This window comes from Prenolepis imparis, unplaced genomic scaffold (genome assembly GCF_030444845.1).
Source record: "Prenolepis imparis isolate NDT839.2.m4 unplaced genomic scaffold, iyPreImpa1.0 SCAF_7, whole genome shotgun sequence".
Taxonomy (NCBI): Eukaryota; Metazoa; Arthropoda; class Insecta; order Hymenoptera; family Formicidae; genus Prenolepis; species Prenolepis imparis.
The window spans coordinates 5,189,811-5,215,823 of NW_028141165.1; the positions used below are offsets into that span (position 1 = coordinate 5,189,811).

The following is a 26,013-nucleotide window of genomic DNA, read 5'->3' on the forward strand; positions in this document are numbered from 1 at the left end:
AATTAAGAAGTTAGGAAGGATACGAAGACAGTATTTCTCTTATCAGAAGTTTTCAGCTTGACAACAAAAGCGGAGAAGCACGTCGCTGTTAGACGAAATTAACGAGCGCTATCAACTTCGCGTTGAGAAAGAAAGTTTATATAGAAAGAAGTTTCTCTCTACAACGCCAAATTGGATAATTCACTTGTGTTCGCCGAACACTTTTCTCCAAAACGCTCAAAATTCATCCATCATTCACCGAATCTCGCGCGCTGTATAAACGCGTTCTTTCTCTCTTTCTTTATTTTTTTTTCTTCTCTCAAAATGCCTTACCAATAAAATTCGCCCAGTGGAGATCCGTTCAAAGAAGAGGTGACGTGATGACAAGCAGATTGCCGGGTTTTCCGGAAGTTTGATGGATATACGCGCAGATTTTTCGGGGTAGTGATATTTTTGACACGAGGGTAGAATACATAACTATATGTATATACAACGCGAAAATAGAACTCGATGACTGGACGACGTCGAGAGAGAGACACGACTCCTCTTCTATTTTTTTTCAATACGTTTATTATTTTTTAAACAATAATTTTAACCGTTCGTTATTTCAATCGTTTTACATACGTTGGATAGTTGTGTAGAGTGTAGACGTTAGCTTACAAATAGATTAGTTTACTTTATCCATACATAATGTGTGTTCGTGTGTTTTTCTTTCCTCTTTCTTCACGTTAGAGTATGTAATGGCTTCTTGTGTAATTAGATAATTAATATTTTACACATATAGCGTCTCTGCTTCCGCTTTCTCTCTCTCTCTCTCTCTCTCTCTCTCTCTCTCTCTCTCTCTCTCTCTCTCTCATCATTCTTCCCTTTCACACGTTCCTACAACCATAACTGCCTCGTTCTCTCACGTTCTCTCCGTTCCTTTCCCTCAATTCTCTTCCTCGCCCGTTCCTCGACGAGCATCCTTTTCACCCCCTATTTTAATGTTTCATCGGGAGCGGAATTACGTGAGGAATTATAGACGGATTTAAGTGCCAGTTGCCCGTCGAAGCGACCGCGCGAGATCGAGCTAGACTCGAAAATGCTTTTTTCGCGAGACGGCGTGTGCGTTTCGTGACGAAGCGACGACGGGGAAGAAATGCGTGGAAGAAACATAACGAAAGAACGAAAGGCGTGCGAGAGCGTGTGTTACACGCGCGTGAAATGTACTTCCGATTTGCGCTTTAAGCCCCGGCAAGCCTCGTCGTTGCGCCGGATGTACGTACATATGTATTTATGTATGTATGTATATACGAGCCGACATTGAAATCGCAGGGTATATCGCGGGATAAATCATCCCCCGTCGCGAATCACGTCGCCACGGGCGACGACTCTTCCAGGCTGCCGATGATCATCGGCGAGAATTAACGGCGGACAGAACGCGTATTTCCTCTCTCGCATTTTAAATTGAGATACGAGACTCGTTTTCGTTATTCTCGACGAACGCGATGCGAGAAGTTGGGAATTCTTGGTCTCGTTTATTACACTCGAGCGTTTCTGAATTTATCGTGTAAACTGCATTCATCACCCTGTGTGTTACTTTGAAGTTAAATTGGAAATTGGAGACTTTAAATTTTAGCTTTTTAACATTTCCGACAAATTGCGTGAAATGAATAAAGTATAGGAATAATTTTGTGCACACGTATGAATGCCATAATAAATTAGATATTACAATATTTCTCATTTACAAAAGAAATTTATAATCATTGTAGATTACCAAAAAAATTATCAATTTTTATTATTTTATTGTTAGTTTTCATATAAATTATTAAAAAATAATTACTTATTATTTAATTAATCTAATTATTAAAAAATATTAATTATAATTTTATTATTTAAAAATATCAAATCTAGTGATGATTGTTTTCCTTTTCTTTTTTCTTTAATCGAAAATAATTTAAAAATAAAACAAAGCATATTATATTTCTAAAAAGATTTACAAAATGCTTTATAGATATATCTTACTGAGAGTAATTTCTCATTGCTTCTTTTTGCACGAAACCTCATATTTTTTAATTCCATGCAATTTTCATTCCACAACGTACCATTAATTGCCAAATGCAATTCGGCAAAGATCGTCGAACGGGGAATAACGTTGTTGCTGCCGCGTGTTTCGCAATCCTGCCATCTCACTGCCGATACATCACGATCCGGCACGTCGACTAGGCATCATTATCACTAAATCGGATGTGTGTGTGTATGTGTATAAAAGAAGTCGTAAAAGTTACTATACACAGTCTATCATACGTATGGCGTTTGAGGCTTGCGGGGGCTCGAATTATACGCGGCATAATAATCGCGCTTATCAGAGACAGAACTATTCGAAATAACTCGAATTAATGGAATATCCGAATAATCGATGCGGATAATCCGAATATCTCGATGTGTGAACGCGATGAATCGATATAGCAGGATGACAGTAAAGAGAGCGAATTGTGTGCAGATTTGTCATTAATTCGCAATTTGCTGTGAACAAATAAAAATCTATTCTGATATTACAGTTTATAAGATATATCCCGTAATATCGAATTAATCTAATGTATATCTAATGTAGCTTGCGCTAAAAAAAAAAAGAATCAGCGAGATTACCTAAATGTTCAAATTATGTATCGATTTTCTTCTTGATGATCAAACGCTACAAGAAATAGTGTAATTGAGCTATTCAAATCATCTTTTTTTTTTTTAATTCCGGATGAAAATCGTATGTGTGTGTATTTTTTCATTGGGACGTATCCCTATATTTGTAGAATCGCAACTTCATGCGACGTTCGAAGAGTTTAATTCGAGTATTCGAATATCGAGTGAATAGAAGACGAGAGAACCGATTTGATTGATCGTTATTAAATATGTACAAATCACGGATGTGTTTGTGCGCGCGCGCACACATACACACATATCCGAATTTCCGGATATTCGAATACCGAATTACTCGAATTATTCGCCACAATCGGTTAATGTTTATGTCGTCGAAATAAATGAGCATTAATTACGATGCAATTGCGAACGTTCGCCGGCGGATGTCTTCGATGACCGGAAGTCTTCCGAACGAGGGGAATACTCGTGCTGATATACTGCATGCAAGGGCAACAAGAAGACTAAGAAGAAACATAATGGACGCACGTTGGGCAGGTGGCACTTGTTTCTGAGACACAACAGACACAGACACACAAGGAACAGACAGACAGACAGACAGACAGACAGACAGACAGACAGACAGACAGACAGACAGACAGACAGACAGACAGACAGACAGACAGACGGACAGACAGACAGACAGACAGACAGACAGACAGACAGACAGACAGACAGACGAACAGACTGATAGACAAACAGATAGACAGAGAGATCGGTATGTCAAGAATGTAGAAACCTTTCTCTCTCTCTCTCTCTTTTTCTTGGTGATTCGTTGTTTATTTAAAACAAATTCTTTCCTCTCCTCAAATTTCGCGCGCCTCTTTTTTTTCTTCTATTTTTTACGCGCGTTTTCACAAATTTAATCTCGCTGTTCGTTCTGCGTACATTTTTCTTTGTTTTATTGTTTATCTCTTTTTTGCGCACTCCTTTTTATATACTATATCCATTAAAATCTCTGTTTCGTCATTCCGAACCGCGATTCGCCAGAACGATAATAACGCTTGCTAATAATATTCAATGACAATAATAATAATAGTTACAATAATAGGATAATAGCGATTACAATAATAATAATTGTCGTAATCGTATAATAATGATCGCGATGACCTACAATGGCGGCGAAAATGTTCTCCATTCTCCACCTTGCTCCGGCTCACCGCAATTCTTCTTCCCCACTCTTTGCATCACGTATGTACATATGTATAGCAATAATTATTTCACTTCCTTCATTATAGCATCGGTTAATGTTTAATTAATGACATCTCACACATTCTTTCTCTCTTTCTCTCTCTCCTATACGGCAATATATAAACACTATACCAATGATGACAATAGCGGTGATGTGATGACACACGACGCGAATGGCGTGAGCTCGACATCGTCACGAAATCGAAAATTACGAAAAAGAAAGAATTGGGTCCCTTAAATATAACGAACGCGACGATGTTTGATTTATGACAAGTTATTTCAGTCGCGCTTAAATTCCCTCGAGATACAATCAGGCTTTTGGAAGAATATTTTCTGCATTTTTTCTCTAAAACAATGCCCTCCTATTTATAATTATCTTTAGATAATGTTACTGCATATTACTTTCGTTGATCGTCCTATTAAAAATCACAATGTAATTTTTATACTTGCATAAAATAGATCGACTGAATGACATGACAAGAATTAATAAAAGATATGGTCATTATATTTATGTCTGATAAATATATTATTATCAAGCGCAATAAGCAATACAAGAAAATAAAGAAATAGAAAATGTATAAATTATTATAAATTATATATATATATATATATATACATATATATATTTATTTATTTAATTACTATTGAGCAAAAAATATTAATAATTGTAAAATTTGAATATATATAATCTTGTTGCGTTTCTTGTCAATCTTTCAATTATTACATGACTGTTAAAAAAAGGAAAAATTATCTGTTGAGATTATTTAAAATTTAAAAATTGCTTATCACGTTTGATACTATTTTAAGCATAATTAATTTAAAAATTGGCACAGATCGTCGGTACTTCGATGTTTAAATGCCAATTTATATCACAATTGAAAATTATCTACTTTTAACACGCGCATGCAAAATTACCATTCTTATTACACAAATTACATACATTTCCAATGATGTAAATAAAGCACGAATGTTTACTCCATAAATCCATTGATTGCCAATTTTTCGTGACTGCAAAATAATGTATAAGAATTATTAATGCAAATATTGATACCAGTGAAGGTATTGAATAAAACATACATTATATATACAATGTATATTGTATATATGTATATAAAACAGCAAGAGATTACTTGTGCAGTTGTTACAAAAACAATGATAGCTCATAGTGTTTCAAAATGGCATATCATTGTTTTGTGCTAATTTACGATCTGATTCATCGGATCTTTTAAATGTGTTGAGGTTACATACCTGAAATAATAGCGCGCGCGCGCGACGATATGAAATAATTTCTTTCTGACAGAGATATTCGCCATCCAATATAGAAAATAACAACAAACATATACAATAATTCCACAACTATACTTTTATCGTATATGTTAATTCGTTTAATTACAAAAACATATATTATTGCTTCAGGGAAATAAAAAAAACACTCAAATCTCGCTTATTTATAAAACACTTGAATTTTTTCTCGTAATCGAATATTTATATAAATATTCGTGAGCGTCGTAAAATAAATTAAGCGAATGAGATGCCGTCTTGACGATTCTTTTCGCTGCTCTTGCCACTGTCGCGTGTTTTCTTTTTTTCTCACGCGCTTACAATTTATTTAATAAATTATTCATTCGCACGCACGTCTCTCTCTCTCTCTCTCTCCCTTTTTCACACTCTCTCACTTCATTCACTTCTCTCGCGTACTTTTTCATTCGCTCTCGCACACACAAATGCACGGGGGAGACACAGACACAGGCACGAATCTCACGCACACGCTTCACGGGTTTGTTCTCACACGTGTGTGTGTGTGTTTCTTTTGACGGGCACACGCGTCATATGCGCTCGTGCACGCACGTGGCAACGCAACACACTCTTGTACGATAAATACATGTAATGAAATATATTTCAAGCCGACTTAATGTAGGATAACAGCTTCATCTTCATTTGTATATCTCGTTTTAGGTCGTAAATCTAGAGGATTGGCACGAGTCCGCCGTACGATTCGATTAGTTAGAAAAAATCTAGAATTTCTTAATTACCCGTAATTTTATCGTAAACATTTAACTGTAGATTCGATACGTTTACTCTCTTAATAACACACGTTTCTCACCTACGTTTATTTATTTTTTTTCATTTTACGGATATAACAAAACGCTCGTTACGTTACTTTTTTTTCTTTTCTTCCTTATTTCTCGTATGTATTACGCGATTTATGTAGCTCATGGTGTGTACTCGCATATGTATATGTGTGTAATAGGATGTGTGTCCTCGATGCGTGTGTAATAAGTAATAATGACGCGCGTCTTGTACGCTTTATGTGTGTACGATTATGTACGTATATAACATGCGCTTATCTGCGTTTATCCTTAATTCCCCTTAGACACTTGTTACTTCGTTACCCTTAATTAACGCGACGTCGTAATCGTCGTAGTCGCCTCCCGAGCGAACGCGATTCGCTCGTCGAGATCGCTAAGGAAAACGAGAAGAAAAAAAAAGAATGAACGAGAATGAAGGAACGCGGATACGCAGAGAGGAAAGGAAAAACGGGAGCACGTCGGAGTTTCGATCGGAAGGGCCCGAAGGGGAGTTTTAAAACTGATCCTCCCACCAGCGACACTCTGGCACTGACACACCCTTACATGTACAAGACACCGACGGGATAATGTTATCGAGGTTCGCTGATTCTCGCGAAAAAAGTTTTCGCATCACTCATCCCGCGTCGCAACTTTTCGTTCGCTAAATTATCGCTAAATGTAAAAGGGGCAAAAAATGCTTCTTCGCTTAGATTACGCGACAAAATGGTCGCCGAGAAGGGTGGATGCGTTTTGTAAACGACGACTCCAGCGAGGTAAGAGATATGTGCATCGATAGAACTGAACCTTTCCGCTTCTCCATTTCGAGACGTGACGATATATATATATATATATATATATATATATATATATATATATATATGTGAAAATGTGTGCGGGATAAAACAGAAAAGAAAAAAAATTAAATCGCGAAGAATATTTATACCTTAAGAATAAAGAAAGAATTCTTGCAGTCTTCGATAAGTGTTCGCATCTCGGTTTCAGCGTTCGCTCCTAAAAACTATCTCGATACCTTCTTCTCTTTTCTTCCTATTACATATATATAGTATATATGTATATATATACTCGATGCAATTCGTCGCATCAGGCATTAAAAGCATCATCAGGCATTAAAATCCGAGACTATATCACTATATCGCTGAGAAAGAAACCGTTTTCGCTTTCCCGCTGACAAGAATTCGCGGACGAATTAATATTACGACGAGGAACCCCCATCGTCGTCGATCATCGTCATAAAATATCGGGATCCGCCGATCGAGATTATCGAGATCCTACTAAAAAAGCGCGCCGTTCTTCCCCCTCCGCATAAGTTTTGGTTTACAAGAAGCCCTCCATCCAAGCGAAAAGCGCTACGCGACGAGGGAGGATTTCTCTTCCTTTCTTTCGCGGTATATGAATATATATATAAATGTGTGTATGTGTGTATATATGTTTTATGTATATACGCGTACCAGAATTGAGAAACAGGACACACGTGTCTCCTATATGCGTCCGTAAAAAGATGCCGAAGACGATCGACGGCATTAAATCGCGAAAATCTTCCCTTCGGCCCCCCGAAAAAAAAATCACGCCGTGAAATTTCGACATTCTCTAACAAGAGAGAAGGCGACGTGAACACGACCGAACGAGAACGCGAAACGTCGTCTTCCGGTAATGATCCGCCGCTTCCGCGTTTCCAACGCATAGAGATGGCTACATAATATTATTCTGGGAACGGCCGACGATCTATTAGGAAATTGTCTATGTCCGCCACCTCTATCCTCACTGGAAGCGACTTTTTTTTCGATTTTTCAGCAGCTATTCTCGCTAAAAAAATATCCATCTTGTCGTCTCCACGTGTCCTCGGTGTGCGTATGAATTTGCAGAACTTTGCATCACACGTGTGTATGTATCAGAAATCGCACGCTCTCTCCCTCAAATTATAATTGAAAAAGTTTCAAAAAGTTTCATCTTTCGACATGCTCTTCAATCATTAAAGATCTCTGATTAAGAGCACGTCTTAAATAATCAAAAAATTATTAATTATAATTAATAATAAATAATTAAAGCGTGATATTTTGTGATAAAGACGCTGATAATTTTATTAGAGAACTATTGAAATTATAATCTCTTAATGCAACTTGATGCAATTCGGAGAGAAAGCATGCAAAACTGCGACGTATTAAATAAGCATGTGATGCGTATATATGTGTGCGTGTATGTTTGTGTGTATGTGCGATGCGAAATATGCGCGTGCATATCCGTTTTCCCGCGTCCCTTCGGCCCCCTCGGCAGCGCGAATACGACGCTGACCGAGAATGGACCGTGAAGAACTGAAAGTGTCAGCGGCGCCGCCAATCATCCCCCGGGGTTCCCCCGTGCGCGAGAGGAAAAAATCACCGGCGCCGCGAGATGTTCGCCGCAAAATACGATGGCGATAACAATAATTCCGTCTCTCAGCCTTTTTACGCGCTTGTTATTCTTTGTTAAATTCTTCTCACTCTTCTTCTTCTTTTTGTTCGTTTAATTCGTAGAAAATGTGAGGCGTTACAAAAAGGTGTCTCGCGGCACACTCGACGCACTTACTTCCGGTGCCGCATATCTCCTCCTGTCCGTTCGTTCGTTCGCACTGTTTTCGGGCTTCCGGTTACGCGAGATCCCTCCTCTTGGCATTCCCTCGCGATATGGAGACGAGCGAGGAGTGAACGCGTCGAAGAGACCCGACCTGTCCGGCTTGTCGCGTCCTTCCTCCACTTGTTTCTGTCCGACTTGTCAGAGGCTCGGCTACTTCGCCGCCGCGTCTCTCTTCCTCCAGGCGTTTGACTTTCGGGGACGAGTAGAAAAAGAGGGAGGGTGGGAGGGAGCGATAGTTTCACTTATTTTTCCGTGCTCTTTTTTTTCGTCGTTCACCCGCCGCATTTTGACGGCCGTCGACGAACTCAACAACGAATAAATCCATTGGATGGCCCTGCTTGGTGTGGCCGGAGCAATAAGAGTCTGATTGTCTTAACAATACTATCAGTTTTACACGAGAGAGAGTTCCTCTTTCTTTACTAATAGTCATTTATTATTTAGTAATTATTAACAGCGTGTTGGTGTGTGTTTGTTTGTTTGTGTGCCGTAATATTTTTCTCTTGCGAGTTATTAATTAGATAGCACTCGATATACTCTAAAGGTAAGAGTTATCATTAATATTGTTGTTTAACGTCATCGTTATTTTACGATTATCTCGTTATTATTATTATTATTATTGTTATTGTTATTATTATTACTCGCTATTTATCACTATTATTACTATGCGTTTATTATTCTTATTGTTATAGTATTATCGTTTTTTTTTACCGTCGTTATAATCGATCACTTACATATTATATTATCGTTCATCTATTATAATTATTAATGTATCTCCTTATCGCACTATATAATTCTCTTACATTTATAGTTACTATTCCCATCCTCCTTTCTCTCCATGGGCTTCTCTTCAAGAACATTGCATATCGTACGTACGATGTCGCGTGTAATTTACAAACGGATCAACATTACGCGATAAAGGGGCCTATAAAGTGATAACAGTGTTTCTCACGCGCACTCGTGTGTATATGTGTTTGTGTGTGTGTTAAATGTGTTAGTGTTTATCTATTTATACGGTCTATTTATACATCTGTTACATTTTGCGGACCGTCGTTGCGCGACGACAACAATTAACTCTTTCACTCTCGCTCTTTCTCTCTCTCTCTCTCTCTCTCTCTCTCTCTCTCTCTCTCTCTCTCTCTCTCACTCTCTCTCGATTACAGAGAATATAACTTTGTTTTATCTTTAAGTAACACATACACAACGTTGAGCAAAGATTTCGATTTAATCCGTTCGAAGGGACTTCGAAGTGTCTCCCCGTTTAGTCTTCCCGGAAATGTCACGTCGGCGACCACGTGACGTCTCGATAACGTTAAACCCTATTAATCGCTAATCGTGCTTTGCGCACACGTCGATCGCAGGTCCAAGTCCATCGACGCGCTTATCGATGGTTCTCTGGTGAATCTTAATGCTTTCAAAACCGTCGAGGAAACTCTGATTAAATCGCGCAAAGGAACGTCACGCAAGCTCGGCCCTTCCGCTGCCTCGTTACATCGTTACATCTAGAGATATATCTATGATCAGGTTTACAGACGTAGTATAGGCCGAGCTTTTCACTATTTTTAGTTCAAAGACTAGGTAAAAGAGATAAAAGGAAATGCTTTTTATCTCGTTTCGTGCACGTGCATCGTGCACAGTAAATGAAAATTTGACATATCCGTATGATCGAACAATTAACTGTTTAGCTAGTTAGTTTCATATTCTTCAAAAAAGAACAGAGCTTCCAATCATGTGTCATTTTTCTCTATTTACCTGTTCCTTAGTTCCTCTCATTAATGCTCGGTTTATTTACGCTAATCAATGCTCGGTTTATTTACGTCTATATCTGAAAATGACCAGCGAGAATGCACGAAAGTAAACGAACGTTTTTCCGCATATTTCGCTGATATGACTCTGACAGTTAATTAAATCGTTTCGATATGCGTTTAGCGTGCGTTAAACTAAATGCTCGACGATTGAACGCGCCCACGCGTAAATATGCGTCCGTTGCGTTAATACGCTTTCGCGCTCGGCGCAATAGCAACGAATGGAATTCCGTCATACACGCAGCAAAGAGATCAAACTGCGGCCCGTGTTTTTCAAAAAGCAGCCATGCGATATCGGCGAACGATAGTCGCGCTGGAATTTTATAAATCCCTACGCTCGCGTTACACAACCAAAATCTGTGAATCGAAAACGCATACAGCGAAAGGGCCAAATTGTGCCCCGTTTACGCGCCCACTCTAGTCGAAAACCGACGACGACGACGACGACGATGATGACCGGATAACAGTAACAGTGTAACAACAGTGATAGTCATATTACGGATAGCGTTCATCACACGACGCTATATACCGACTATTAATTAAGTAGCAATTGCCGCGGCAATCTCGAGACGAGGTTATCAAGACTATCTCTTGACTAGTTGTGTATCCAGGGAAAAAAGAAGACAGCAAAATCTGTCTCGCCACCTCGATATTTCGGCGCCACTTCGGTGAACGTCGTCGTCGAGCTGATGTATTTTACCGCGGTTCTTAAAAAAAAGGACGGGACGGAGGGAGGGAATCAAGAAAAATCCCTTTGTCTTTCCGCGCCCTGATTAAAATTCAGTTCAATGATTCAGTCACAATTCGCGAGGATTCGGGGGAGAAGACCGTTGAAAAAAAAAAATCCCCACAATTTTCTCCGGGAAACGTAAGTTCGATCGAGCGACGTATCTCTTCCACGTTGAAAATCCTCCTCTTCGAGCATCTAATGACGACGTCGTCGGATAGATTCGCCGCGGGCAAACATTTCGCGGGAATGTCTTTGACGGAGTCGTCCTCGTCTTTGACGTCGTGAGCTTCCTCCGTGGAAATTCGAGGGAGGAAAAAATACACAAATGATCAACGATGACGGGGACAGGGAGGAGGGGGATAAACAGAGAGCGAAAAATGATAAGAACGCGTCGTCTCGTTCAAAGGAACATTTCTGCGTCCTTACGTAGGCGTTTTCTCGACGAGCTTCTGCCGAGGAAACACAGACGGAGAAGAGCAGAGAAGAGACAGAGAGAGAGAGAGAGAGAGAGAGAGAGAGAGAGAGAGAGAGAGAAAGAAAGAGAGAGAGAGAGAGAGAGAGAGAGAGAGAGAGAGAGGACCCGATGAGGTAAGCGAAATCACGAAAGCGTTGCTCTCCCGCTGTTTCATGACGCAACTCCGTTGTTACGATGGACGATGGTGTCCTCGAGATTTGTATAGGCAGTTGGTGTCTTGGTCGAAATATGTACTTCCGTAACTGCTGCGTCAGATTACAGCTCCGGGCCCCTCTTCTCCTTCCTCCCGCCCGCCCTGTTGATGATGATTCGCGTCCTGTGATTGTTGACGTATAAAAGAAGGTCGTTTACTCCCTATTTCGGCAGTCTGTGGCATTTGGTCGAGTTCTTCGATTATTTTCTAGAGCGATATCATGACGCACTGATTGATCGTCCTGGGCGTGTCTGGCTGCAATCGGCGAAAGAGCGAGATGAGAAATGACGATACGAAAGAGGAAGAGGAAGAAGAATCCTGGCTTCTCGCGAATTTCAACACTTCCCTTTCGCTGTTTCTTCAGGTGAATGAGTGACGAGAGAGAGAGAGAGGGATTCCCGAATCGAACGAGGAATCCACAATTTTCTTCTGCTCGCAAGAGATCGCGATTAGCTTCCTTTCTCGTGTCGCAAAGCTGATTATATCCTTAATCTCACTGAATGGAAGTTCTTTACTCGAATTAAAGTAAATCTAGTTTCTCCTCATTCCCACGTTGCCCTTTAACCTTCATTAATTTCTCCGGCAAAGAGTTAATCGCTTGAAAATTGTTGTGACTGTTCCAAGTAACCTTTGTACCGAACTTGGCGGAATATTATGTTCCTCGTCTCCTCTCCTGTGGCGAGATAGGTAATTTACTTACTACTTGCAGAGCGGAGTACGGCTCAATTCGAAGTTCCAAGGAAGCGTAAGTAAATCAACGGTTAAGTAAATATGTCTTTCGAGCTAAATCAACATCAAAACTACGTTCACATCTCCGATGGGGCGTTTTCTCGTTCGTTCGATTGAGATCATACGGTGAGTGCTCATGGAACTCCTCATCTTAATCACAGAACTTTGCTCGAGATGACGACAAATGAATAAACTAAATCGAGTAAACATTTCTCTTTCTCTCCGCTTCGTATCGCGTCATGTTCTCGCAATAATTTGTCTTCCCAGAATCACGGCCGTTTCCGCGGCGATTCGCTTCGACGACTCCCAGGAAAATATAATAATAGAGTTCACTTTTTTCACATTTTTTTTATCGACTCGCAATGTTTCGTCTAAATCGGGGTCTCGCACGATCGATCAATTACTCTTCTTCACCGAAGCGTGATGCATTACTTCACTTGGCAATCGCGCTCGCACAAGGCGTATGGACGAGAATTATGCGGGACCAAGGCTCCTCTCGCTCGACGATGATGAAAGAGAGGAATCGCTTTGTCGACGTTTCGACATCCGCCGCGTAGCTTCGCCGCCGCTAAAGATACGACCCTTCGAAAGGGGTCGTATCCGGGATAATTGGCGCGCGGCCGCGCACAAAAGAGTTCTCTCTCGTAAAGTCGAAGGGTACTCACAGGAAGACATGCGATAATAATAATAATAATAATTCTTTGCTAAATCACTCCGCCTTAAACGAACGCCTCGCCTCGTCGTTGAAGGACCGATCTGCGTTTCTCGTCGCCGGAAAGCTCAATGCTTAAAAGACGCTCTTAATCCGAAGACGCCCTCGGAACGAGCGAGGAATGACTCGCTGCAATCTTTTATCGCTGTTTCGTGTAATTTCGCGGATAAATATTCTATCGTACTTTTCACAATATAACGCGTAGTGATAAATAAATGGAAATTTTTACAATATCTCTAAGAATAAATGGTAGTCTTTATATTTTACATATTGATAAATATCAAAGAATGTTTTTCTATTCGGTTAAAATTATTAACGAGAGCGAAAGATGAGAAAATTTTCGATATATTATTAAATATGTATTAATATATTTAAAATTTATATTATGTTTATATTATAATTATAATTAATGTTTGAAAAACAGAGAACAAAGTGTTTTATGGATATAATATTATTTATGTAAATATTAACCTCTATATTCATATATGTAAATATTAATTTTCATCTATCAATTGTGAAAAAATAATTAAATGCTCAGCTTTTTCATCCGCGCGTAATGCTGTTTTTTTTCTTTCTCACGCAACAAGATGAGATACTGATGCTCGTTTCTTGTTATATACATATATATCGCGTAAAGCGAATTTTTTTCTTTTTCGGCGTCGCATTCCTCCCTCGTGCGAAAACGTCGCGAATATATTCGCGCGCGAATTACAGCTCTCTCTATGTAACACCAATGTAACAAAAACTTACACGATATTTATTACGAATTAGTGCGTTGGCACGCACTGTCGACATAACGTTTTGCCTGTGGCAATTATTTATTCGATACGAGATACGATCTCGTGCACGCATGCCGGAAGGGGAGGTCAGACTTTCGCGAGCAACGCAAATTTATTCGCGTGCCGCGAAACAAATTCGCGAATCCAAGTCAAGAAGCTCGGATTGATCGGTGATTTTTGCGAGCGCTATATAAAAGACTTGTAGTATAGTATAACGATGTATTTTTATTTTTTTTTCTTTTATTTACGATTAATAGTTTTATATGAAGATTCCCTTTTGACAGTTGGTGTTTACACGATGATGAATATTTTATCAAATCGCGACATATTTTTTTGCCGCTCGATCGTGCAATATGATTGATGGCGTTGATTCTCTTAAAAAATCGCGTCAGTATAAAAATGACGAAAGAGATAAGAAACGTTTTTCACACGTTTAATGTCAAGTTTTCGTATACTTTCGCGCGATAAAAGTTTGCGCGTTTACGAATAATTTCATCGATTAGGTTTTTATTATGATTGCACAGATTTGACGATGCAATAAAACTAAGAGAGCAGTCAAAAATAATCGTATTATTTTTTTTATTTAATTAAGACAAGACAAAAAGATAAGAAAAACTCATCGCTCTAAAAAGGGTACTCAATCGAATCGAAAGTATTTCGAATTACGACGTGCTCTGTTCTAACGACATAGAATTAAATAAATTGACTTGTACCGAACGACGAAGCTACTAAAAAAGACATTCGATGATGCAAAAAGAAGCAATAATATTGTCACGATGCAAAGTTCTCACTATGACACATAGAGATAATGAGATTGCACGATTCTTTTCATCTATTTTCTTTGCGAACGGATTTTTCGTGTTTTCTTTTTTTTTCTCGGCTGCCTTCCTGCGCGATTTCTTCTCGACGGAAAACATCGATTCGCCATCGAAGAATAATATTCATAAATAACGCTCGCCGAAAACGCAAAGGCAAAACATCAATTCGCATCATCGTTACGACGACCTTACGCTCTCTTCGTCCCATGTTTTTTTTTTCGGAAAAGTTACTTCACCCCGAAATCGCTCAGATAAGAGTGCTTCGTGGAACTCTTTGAGCTTCTGATAATAAGTGCTTGTTTTATTGAGCGTTTTGCGATTGTGACCCACAATTTCGTGCACGAGACGATTCTTCTCTCAACAGTACGTCTTTCTCTCGAAGTCACCATTGATATAACGGAAGAATATAATTTGATCATGTACCGGTTGCATAATTAATCAGATTTACCGTTGATACAATTGTAATTTTGTGTAAAAAATTCAATATATGTATAATACGACAATAATGAGAAAGCGGAATCATATATTAACAGAGTATAGTCTGTAATCGTTCAAAATATGCAACATCTCATGCTCTAATTTTAAAGCAAATTTAATTTCCCGAGTGTAAAAGAGAGAGATATTAGTAAACAATTTTCCAAACTGACGTCTCGTTTAAATCGATTAGCTTTCGAAAACAGATTCGACATGTTCCATGGAGCGCATTACGCCTGTAATGTCACAAAATATCTAGAATTAATTCCGCAACACATTCCGCGCGCACAAATTGTTATTGCAGCAAATATTGGTACACCAAATTTCCGGTTATATATTACTGACTGAAAGATTATTGTTCTGATTTTGCTGATTGGCACCAAAATATTATCGCGTTTACTATGTCTATCACTTTTTCATATACATTACCGAAATTATTGGAATTATGCCGGATCATTCGAGCTCGCAAATCCTGAAAACAACATTTCGAAAGGAAACACTTTGTTGCCTGCGAAACAGTTGTAAAAAGCGAGTTTTTACTCTGCCTATTTTTTTTTTATACCGTTTCGAAAACATCTCTCGCTTGTAAAATCGAACTGTTAAATCTCGATAGCGATACAGCTGATTCCTTTGACCGTCGATCATTCTCGCATGTGGGTCACAATCCAAGAGATCTATCTAAAATATTACTTACGCGAAATATTCCTTACGATTTATTAAGTTACTTAATGACTATCCCGCGTTTCCCTATCGCGCGTGTATATACACGAATTTGTACAGTTTCTAATATATTCGCGTGTGTACATACATACAATGCACTATAATAATAATAATATATATAGTCCGTTTTCGCGGATACACATTGATGGTTGCGAAAAAGTAGGAGTCTCAAGGCAGGAAGACGGATTTCTGTCGCGCGATGACTTAATTGTCATCCCCTATCTCCTCGTCTCGTCTCTCTCTCTCCATTACCGGTTCCCGGAGATGTTTACGCGCGTCTGCCTCGATTATTCTTGTGGATCGAGTGCAAACAGATGAATAAGATACGTCGCGCTCGGTAAGTTTATTAAGTATAAGTTGCAAAGCTCAACGATCGAGCGCATTCAGTAGAGAGAACGATCGTACAGCAATTGAAGTTATTGACATGTATTCCTAGATTCAACGAATCGAGATTCGATAACAATTCAATCGCTATTCAACTGTTGTCTCTTCTGAATGCACGCATTGATGATCACAGTGTAATTTGACGCTGCACACATGATCCCGATTCTCTCTCATTTATCGACCTACGTTTGTTAAATAATAATTAAACTGCCCGGTCGACGGATGTATGTACAGGATGGCGCAAAATTACTCGTAACTTTGAATTAACTTTTTTTTCTTCCTTCTATTCGATGTAATCCAAGTTGGAAAAAATTCATGTTAATTCAATTATTTATTCATACGTTTCAAACTTAAAAAGAACAATTGCAACTTTAAAACAATGATATCTAATGTCTCAAGTGTTGCATCCCTTGACTGATTACGGATAATTTCCTAGATAATTCTAAGCAATCTTCTTAATTTTCACTAATAAAATGTCCCGATAATTGTTTAAGTCAAAGTAAAGTTTTCGTTCGAGATAGGTGTAAGGTAAGATCTTCTTCTATGCTTATTATTTATCCCGAAATTTGATTCCTCGAAAATTTTCGAGTTTGTCTATAATTCAATGACTATTAAACTTTTCGACATATACACACATAATTAAATAAACAGCATCCTTTTTAACTTGTATTCTAATTACATACGTTTCCTTGACGGAAAGTCCCTTTCGACGTTCGGCAAAATTTCGCGAGACCACGAGACGTATCTGCCTCATCCGTTTGCTTTTTCGAGTGACGCTTACGTAGACGAGCAGCGTATCCGGGGAAAACTCTGTACATACATACGTATTACTCTCGCGCGTTTGCGAAAATGAAATTTGCGACGCAATTTCCTAAAACGATCGGAGACAACTGCAGGCGCTTCCAACAACGCCACACGCGTTTCTCGTGTTCTTCGTTGATCCTCCCAGACGCGACACGACGCGACGAACTCTGAACTGTATAAATCTAGAGACGTAAGAACGAGAAGCAGAGACTCTGGAGCGTGACCCAAAAATTGCACCGCGTTTGTAAAGATACGGACCGACGCACTTGCGGTGATTTTTCGCGAATGTAATTAAGAGAAAATCGTGATCCAAATAATAAAAAAAATAATAATAATTAAACTATCGATAAGTAACGGAGAGGCTCATTAAATTTTTTACCGAAATCATAAATTTGCATGTTACTCGATCAACTCTTTTTAATTACTCCGAATCAGCGGCGCGCGATACGATGTGTTGATAGATACATGAAAAGTGAAATCGCGCTAAATTTCAACACGAGCACCTTCCTGAAACGTAACTGCTCGCGATAAAGTCCAATTATTAAATAATTCCCCTCATTAAATGCGGCACCACTCGCGCGCGCATTTGCACACTGAAGAGAGAGGAGAATGGCGAGATTAAACCAAGCGAGTCGTAAAGAAAAAAAAGAAGGAAATAACGCGGCGGAAAATCCGCGCGAAATGTGATCTCTCGTATTTTGGGCGGTCGCAGGGCACGAAATCAGAACTTACTTACCTAATTCACGTACTCACGTCCTTGGTTCGTTCGTTCGTTCGTTCGTTCGTTCGTTCGTTTATTCGTTCGTTCGTTCGTTCGTTCGTTTACCTTGCACGCCCGTCCTAATTTTCCACCACCGTTTGCACTACTAATGAATCACGTTTCTGCCAAAGGCTGAAGTGACTGAAAAATTCAATTACATCGGCGAGCTTCGTTCCCAGCGCCCTGGCGCGGGTGTAATGAAATACTCCGGACGCGGAATGCGCAAAATGAAGGGGAGGAAGGAACGAGGAAGCAGGGGGGAAAGGAGAAGAAATGGCGAATGTCGAATGAAAACAGAAATCGCAATTATCTCGCGACCCGATTTGTTCCTACCCCCAACCTCCCCCTCTCATCCCCCTCTCGACGACCTGACGAGTATTATTTACAATACAATTGTGCATGTTATGGATGATCGCACGTGACGGGCGGGGATACTTATTAATTATTATTGTGACAAACGCATACACGGCGCAGGATGCAATTCGATAACACCCACAGGCACACATCTAATTTCCCTAAAATATATTTGGATAAATGTTTTTTATTCAAGTTTTTCTTCATGCTCCAAATCACGAATTTCTGTTGAAAACTCGTGCGAAATTTTGAAGCAGAATATATAAAAACATCGTCGTTGTAGTGACGATGAAATCAAATCGCCAAAAATGCCGGAATCGTCCGCAAGACGCGATGTGTATGTGTGTTTCAGCTACAAACCACAGCTTCTCGATATTAGACGCGGCTCGCCAAGTCTCCGCTGATTATCGTGATTATCGGGAAAAAACTACGTGTATCTCATTCCTACTCGAAATTTCCGCTACCTATTTTTTTCCTTAACACGGGAATGGGGGGAGGCAAAGGTGATTCGATTACAGGAAGACGCGTGATTGGAGCCTTCTGGCGACGTTTACGGGGTGAAGAGAACTTCTAATTGAAGGAACGAGAAAAGAGCTGCGCTGCCCTTCCGGCACGTTTCGTTGATAACGACGATTACAATCGATAGCGTCTAATATTTATACAATTTCATCGATATATGTATATATATAAAGTTATGTAGCCTTTATGTAACTGTATACAATTTTCCTGTTCAGCTTCAGTCTCGAGACAAAGGAATAACGAAACAAAAAAAGAATATTTCTCTCTTTTTCTGTTTTTTTCCATAGATGCACAAAATTGCATTTCAACGATGTTGCGCGTAATTTTTTGCGATCTATATCTATCCTTTGATATATCGCGAGTGTAGCCACGTAATTGAATTCAACATTAATTCGAATTACATTAATCGAATTTCGTTCGATTGTGATCTGAGAAAATTATACAGGCCAGCTACATAATTTTTACACAACTCTTTCTACAATTCTGAGATCCTTCTGAGCCATTAAAGATGATCCAAAGTGGATCGAAATATATTCCACGCTTTCCCGTATGTATGCGTGTATTTTTCTCGAGAGACAATACTTACAGTTATATCATAATAAATACTTACGTACACTTACACAGCTGCGCTTGAGCCGGGCCCTTCTCTCTTCTTATATAACAATTCTACGTTAATAATGATCGAGAAAATTATATACACCGATTAATACAATTTTCGATGATCGATCGTAGCGTAAAAGTCGAGGCGACCGATCCCTCTCGCATCAATCGCTAATAATTCAAAGTCCGATTATTTAAACCTTCCCCCCTCGCTTCTATGTATGTACACTTTCTCGTCTCACTTCGTCGTGTGCATCGTAGTCGATTATCACCGATTATACGAACGGTCTATATATATAATACTAACAATATTCACTTATCGTCGTCGCGCTATCACTATCATTCTCCTCCTTCCTCCAACCTTCTTCTCTCCTTCTCGTCGTGATAGTCATACACGATCGCGTTAATTATATGGTTGTTTACGGTTATCACACACTCTCTCTCACGGGAGAATAGTAGCGGGCGGGCGAAAGGGGTGAAAGGGGGTGGGAGATACGAGCCGTAAAGGGGATGAGAAGCGAATCTCTCTCTCTCTCCCTCCCGCGCGATAATCGATATTTATTTATTATCGTAGTAACGGTCGTTGGCGCGCGCTTTATCGGCTCGTGTGTTCCAGCCACGCAGTATCGATTAACCACCGGTGCACGAGCGAGAAATCGGGTCGTTCTCCGTCTGTATATGTATGTATATAGGTATGTGTCCGCTCTCTCCTGTCTGTCTCCCCTTCCTCTCTTTTCTCGCCCTTTCTGGGAAACCGACCAATTTTCGATGACAGCCCAACGCCGGTAATGTAAAAATGAGCCGCCCCGCATTCGCGACCGCTCGCACGATGACAAATGCCGTTTGACGTAACGCGTCTCCGCGATTTATTCCGATCAAGCGTCATTATAGATTCATAATAAATTGTGATGCGCGATGCATGATGACGCGTCCGAAGTATATACCGGTTGCCAGGATAAATCCGCCGTGATGTTTATCGCGCGAATTGTCGATAGAATTCGGAAGAGAGAGAGAGAGAGAGAAAGAAAGACAGAAACATGTGTGTGCAGGAAGAAATTTAGAAAACGAAATAGTGATCAATGATGTGTGTGTTACGAATCAATTTTTCTCATGGGGACGTCTCGATGAGAATTATCTTATTTCGCGCTGATGATGTTAAAAATAGTCAAAGGGGTAGGGCGGCAAATCCATAAGGTAACTTTAATCCCCGCGTTGCATGCAAGGGATTATTTCTTTATCCCGTATATGAAAGTGGAGAACAAATCTTTTTTATAAGCGTTACGAACCAAAGAAATTTCTCAGTATTTGCATGCGTGTTTATTATAATTACATCGCGTTTAATTAATCTCAATTAATTAGTCTAGCGTTTGCATAAGGAAATATTTCGTCTTATACGAGAAAACGGATTAAACAATCAATTATATGTGTCAAGTTGCCCGAAAAATCTAATATCAAGATATCATAATTATATATAAGTGAGATTGTGTGTTATTGAAAATTGGTCGTGATTTATCTCGATTTCCTCGTCGACGCGGACTACGATAGATCGCAGATGCCGAATTTCATCGGCAATTTTTTACAGCCACTGTGTCAACTCACCCGTCATTGCGTTCGCTCGCTTTTCCTCTCGCCACGTGTACGCACTTGCACACGTGTTCCATCGAACGTATCCCTCCATCCTGCCATCATCCTCCGTCTCGTTGCCTCTTTAATTAATCACCGAGAAGAAGTTTCCCTGTCCCATTCTTTCCACATCGAGGAACGGCTGATTCCCTTAGCGATTAAGAATAAAGCGAGGATCGTCGAAACTCTCCCCGCGCCTTCTAGTTCCTTATCTTTCCCCTATCCGTCCCTCGATATTTGATTTTCTCGTCTGCTTCCTCGCTATTTCGGGAGAGCGGTAGCTCTCCTGCAATCTGGCTCCTTCTTCGATCGACTCGTCTAACCCTTCCGCCCCTTCCTCCCTCAACCCCCTTTTCCTCCGCGTTTCCGCACAAAGACACATGTATCTTGATCCTATCCGACGATCCGTATGACGCGACAGCGAGACACACCAAAGCCTCCTGTCACACCTGTCACAACGTCAACAAGCACCGCCGCCTCGCGCGGCTTGGCAAATGGAATGTTCTCTCCCTCCCTCTCTCTTTATCTCTATCTCTCTCTATCGCGCGCGGATTGTACAATTAATCAATTAATGTAATTAATCTCTTTACACCTATTATGCACATATATGAAATATATTATACCGTTACCTTTTACGTGAGCAAATAAATTGATTATTATATCGCCGGACGGGGGCCACGCGAGAGTGTTCTAACACCCCCCTCGGCCCCCCACGTCCCCCTCTCGTATCTCTCGTCGGCGGTATAAACAATGTGTACGTACGTATGTATGTATACATGTATACGCGTGTATGTGTATAGATGTTTAGACATGGAGTACGTACTCTCGTGTGCCCTATGAATATGTGTTAAGCGCGTGCGCGAGTGTGTAAATATGTGTGTACGTGTGTGTTTAATCTCCAGCGGCTCTAATTACGTCCTGTCTCCACTCCCATCTCCGCCCCATCCCTCTCTTTCGCTTCTTTCCCTCTCTAAAGGGGGTAAAACTATCCGAAACCGTGTCATCTTTAACTTCTGTCGCGTTCTTACCGTGGATCTACCCTTATCCTCGGTATCCTTCTCGTGTTCCGCGGTTCCTGCCTCGTCATCTCGGCTCCTGTTAACACCCCCTTCCCCCCTACCTCCCCCTCGACGACGGAATGCTCTCGACGTGACTGCGCCAGCCAATCGCGACGATACGAGCAAACACGTCGAGAGCTTTCTTGCGTGTCCTTCTCATACCCCCTTTCTCTCTCTCTCTCTCTCTCTCTCTCTCTCTCTCTCTCTCTCTCTCTCTCTCTCTCTCTCTCTCTCTCTCTCTCTCTCTCTCTCTCTCTTCTTCTCTTCCTCTCTTGCTTCTCTTATTTATTTTTGCAAGTATCGATTCGTGATATATATATATATATATACGGTAGAATGAAGAAATTGCACGCAGCGCGCCGTGATCGATGAACGAAAGCCGAGGAAGAAATGAAGAACGAGATGAGCCTACTTTTTGATTGATACTTGGACGAGCCAGCTCGAACCCTCATGCTTTGAGGCTGAATTTTACGAAATTGAATTTGATCTTTTTAACGACGATAATATACTTTCTCTCTCTTACGCCGATAATTAACGTACAACGGCGCCACGTAGACGAATGTTAATTCGTATCTTTTCGAGAGCCTGTTGCTTTTTCACAAACATTGTAATTAATAATTAATCAGCGCGTTCCTCGCGCTTGATCAAGCCGTTTTAATGCAATGCAAATTAATTAACCGTGTAAATTGCTCGATCGAAATAAAATAGCTCCTGTCAAAAATTTACGCGAAAATCTTCCACCCTCGAAATGATGATTATCGATATTAATATCGGACGTATATACAATCCGTTATTGATATCGACAGACGAAAATCATCGCGATTATTTTATTTGCGACGTATAATTATTTATTTGTTCCGTCAATCGCGCGAATCGTGGTCAACACAAGTCTCGGTTTTATTTTATTTTATAATAAAAGTGAGATTATAAATATCGCGAGGGACTTTCGTTAAGGCGAGCTCTGTTTTCTCGAGAATAACGGAGGGGAAAAAAGCAGGAAAAAAAAAGACAACGATGAGATCCTTCGATCGAACCTGCCGGCACATGGAAACGAGCTGGCTCGTGGCCGAAACCGCTTTTTGGCACCCTATCTCTTTTATCCACTCTATTCATCCGACCTATTCGATCGTCGTATTAGCCCCACACCGACATTAGGCCACACTTACCTCGCTTCTTGTTGCCGACCGGAGTAGTTTCAGACTCGGAGAAACCGCGATCGCGTCTGAAAATTGACAGTTGTATCTCAATTTACGTTTGCTCCTCTCTCTCGTGGCTTTCGGCCCTTCCCTCCCGGCCCCTGATCTTCGAACGTGGCGCGCGTTTTACGGCGAAGGGGGACGAACGCGCTCGAAACCGCGACGAGCGACGATCCGTTTTCAGAGAGAGATCCGTCATTAATCAATGACATTAATTATGGGACAAGCCGACGAGCGGATATGCCTCGCGCAAATTATTTTGCCAATCAATTATTCCCGGTAGTCGTGCCGCTCTCGTCAGCTGCTTGAATGCTGTCCGGGCCACTCGATACGTCGGAATAATCGATCAATTGGATAATTTGCTTCTCGATAACTGGCCGCTCGTGTAAATTACTCGAATCGCGTTGATAACGGCGCATCGATATCCGTATCAAGTGGCGATCATCATTATTCGAGAGAGAAGAACGCCGATGATGATACCGGATGGAAAAACGAATCGAAAGATCAATAGACGCAGATCGGTCCAGATCGATCATCCTATCGATCGATCAATAGATCCGCGTTGGTAGAGATTTCCGGATTATTTTGTAGCAAAAGTACATAATTTTGGAAATATTATTATGACACGTTTGTGTGAAGTATGAAAGGTATGAAATTTGCAGGATATAAATAAGAAAGAGTCTGCAGAAAAATCTGTAAAATCCTGCGAGAGGGGGTGAAAATTTCTCCGAGGGAAAAACCTTCCCTTGATTAGCGAACAGAGATTCTCCTTCGCCGTGTCAACGCGAACGCGTGAGTGAAAAAATGTATTCGCGCGTGTGTGTCCATATGTTATATATAAGTAGGTATATATCGCGTGACGTTGATGCCGGTACATGTACGGTATGTATGTGTATATGTATGCCAAACCGCGTGTGTGTATAATGTATTTATATGTTAAGTATAGATGTATAAATGCGTGTGAATCTCGGTACCTCAGTGTACCATGCATCTCCTCTCGCGCGCTGTAAACGTCTTCTTATATAAAATCGGCAGTTCGGGCAGTTCGACGTCTCGCCGCACGACTCTAGCCTTACGTATGAAACCAGATTTACAAAAATACGGTGCGCGTGTTTTTCGCGTATTTGGCACTTTTTCACCTCTCTCTCTCTCTCTCTCTCTCTCTCTCTCTCTCTCTCTCTCTCTCTCTCTCTCTCTCTCTCTCTCTCTCTCTCTCTCTCTCTCTCTCTCTCTCTCTCTCTCTCTCTCTCTCTCTCTCTCTCTCTCTCTCTCTCTTTTGCAACAAACTCTCGCTTGTTCTGTCTCTCTTTCTCTCTTTCTTTCTCTCGCACCCATTCTCTCCCTCTCTATCGTTCCCTTTCACGCTCTTTGTTCAATTTCCTCCGTTTTCCCACCCCAAATAGCACACACATGCATACGCATACACACACGCATACACACATGCGAGCTCTATCTCACTCTGTCACGAAAGCTCTCTTTATACTCTCGTGTACCCATGCGGTTGCACGCCCTTATCTTATCTCCATCCCGAAGGGTGATCGGACCAAAGTTCAACCGATCCGCCCTCTTCGAGGAGGGTTACAGTATCCCATTTCACGGATTTACCCGGCGGAATTTCATTCGTGATCCGCTCGTCGTATCATTTGATCCCCTCACTTGCGTGTCTATCTCCTTGGTGTCATCAGTCCCGGACCACGTATCTTTGGCACCAGCGTGAGTTTGAGAGAGGGTCCTCTTCCACGTCGACGCGAAAATCGGCAGTTTCGATGATGGGCGGCCGCGGGGAACGACGGCAACGACGACGACGACGACGGCGACGGCGACGGCGACGGCGACGGCGGCGGCGGCGACGTCGACGACGGCGACGGTGATGACGTGGACGACGCCGTCGTCGACGATTAGGCGGCCGACACTGTGGACGCGGCACGAGGCCGCGCGGGATCGTCGACTAGTCCTCCTCAATGGCCATGTTCATCAGCAACATCTTCTTTTTGGCGATCTTACTGTATTTGATGTCGATCGGCTTCGTCGTGTCGTACAGGCTTGGCGCTTGCAAAATAATCAACGCCGTGCCAAACACGCAAGCCAACGTGAAGATCCAAAGGAAGATCCGGTCGAGCACCATCGCGACGTACTTCCAATCCTCCTCCACCTGAGAACAATAAAAAAAAAACGTACATTCGTAAAAACAAACGTACGTAATTAGTTATTTATCATCACTGCGTAATGACTCCTTTTAGAACAACTCATCGCGATTTTCGAATTACAAATTTAAAATCGCGTTTATCAAGAACAAACATCCTTAAAAATAATTATTAATAATTTTATTAATAATATATAAAGAATACTTTGATATATATTATTCTATTCATTTTTAATTTTTATTTTACTAATCGCAAACAAAAAGAGATATAAAAAGAGATTTTTAGAAAGGGACTAGAACAGCACAAGTGTGCGCCATTCCTTGATTTTATGTTAAAAAGAACGATACAGAAATCAGCTGATAACTGTCAAAAAATATTAATCGAGTTTAAAGTATTATAACATTTTATTTAAAAAAATTATTATTTTAATTTTTATAACATAACATTATTTTAAAATTTAATTAGCAAATTAACGCTTTCATCAGCTAATATATGTAAAAAAATATTAATAAAGTTTTTAAATATTAAACATTTTTTAATTTAATTAACAAATTAACACCTTATTAATATTTTTTGACAGAAATCAGCTGATTAAAGAG

The 26,013-nt window shown here is 40.5% G+C and overlaps 1 protein-coding gene across 2 annotated transcripts in view; it reads right to left on the reverse strand.

The window, feature by feature from the left end:
* Positions 1 to 735: 735 nt before the first annotated feature.
* Positions 736 to 26,013, reverse strand: part of Nachralpha1 (nicotinic acetylcholine receptor alpha1) — a 154,769-nt gene continuing 129,491 nt past the window's right edge. For both annotated transcript variants that reach the window (XM_083041352.1, XM_083041354.1), the window contains one exon: positions 736 to 25,422. In XM_083041352.1, coding sequence (XP_082897478.1) covers positions 25,219 to 25,422 — 204 coding nt within the window. In that variant the 3' untranslated portion in view covers positions 736 to 25,218. The remainder of the gene's footprint in view (positions 25,423 to 26,013) is intronic.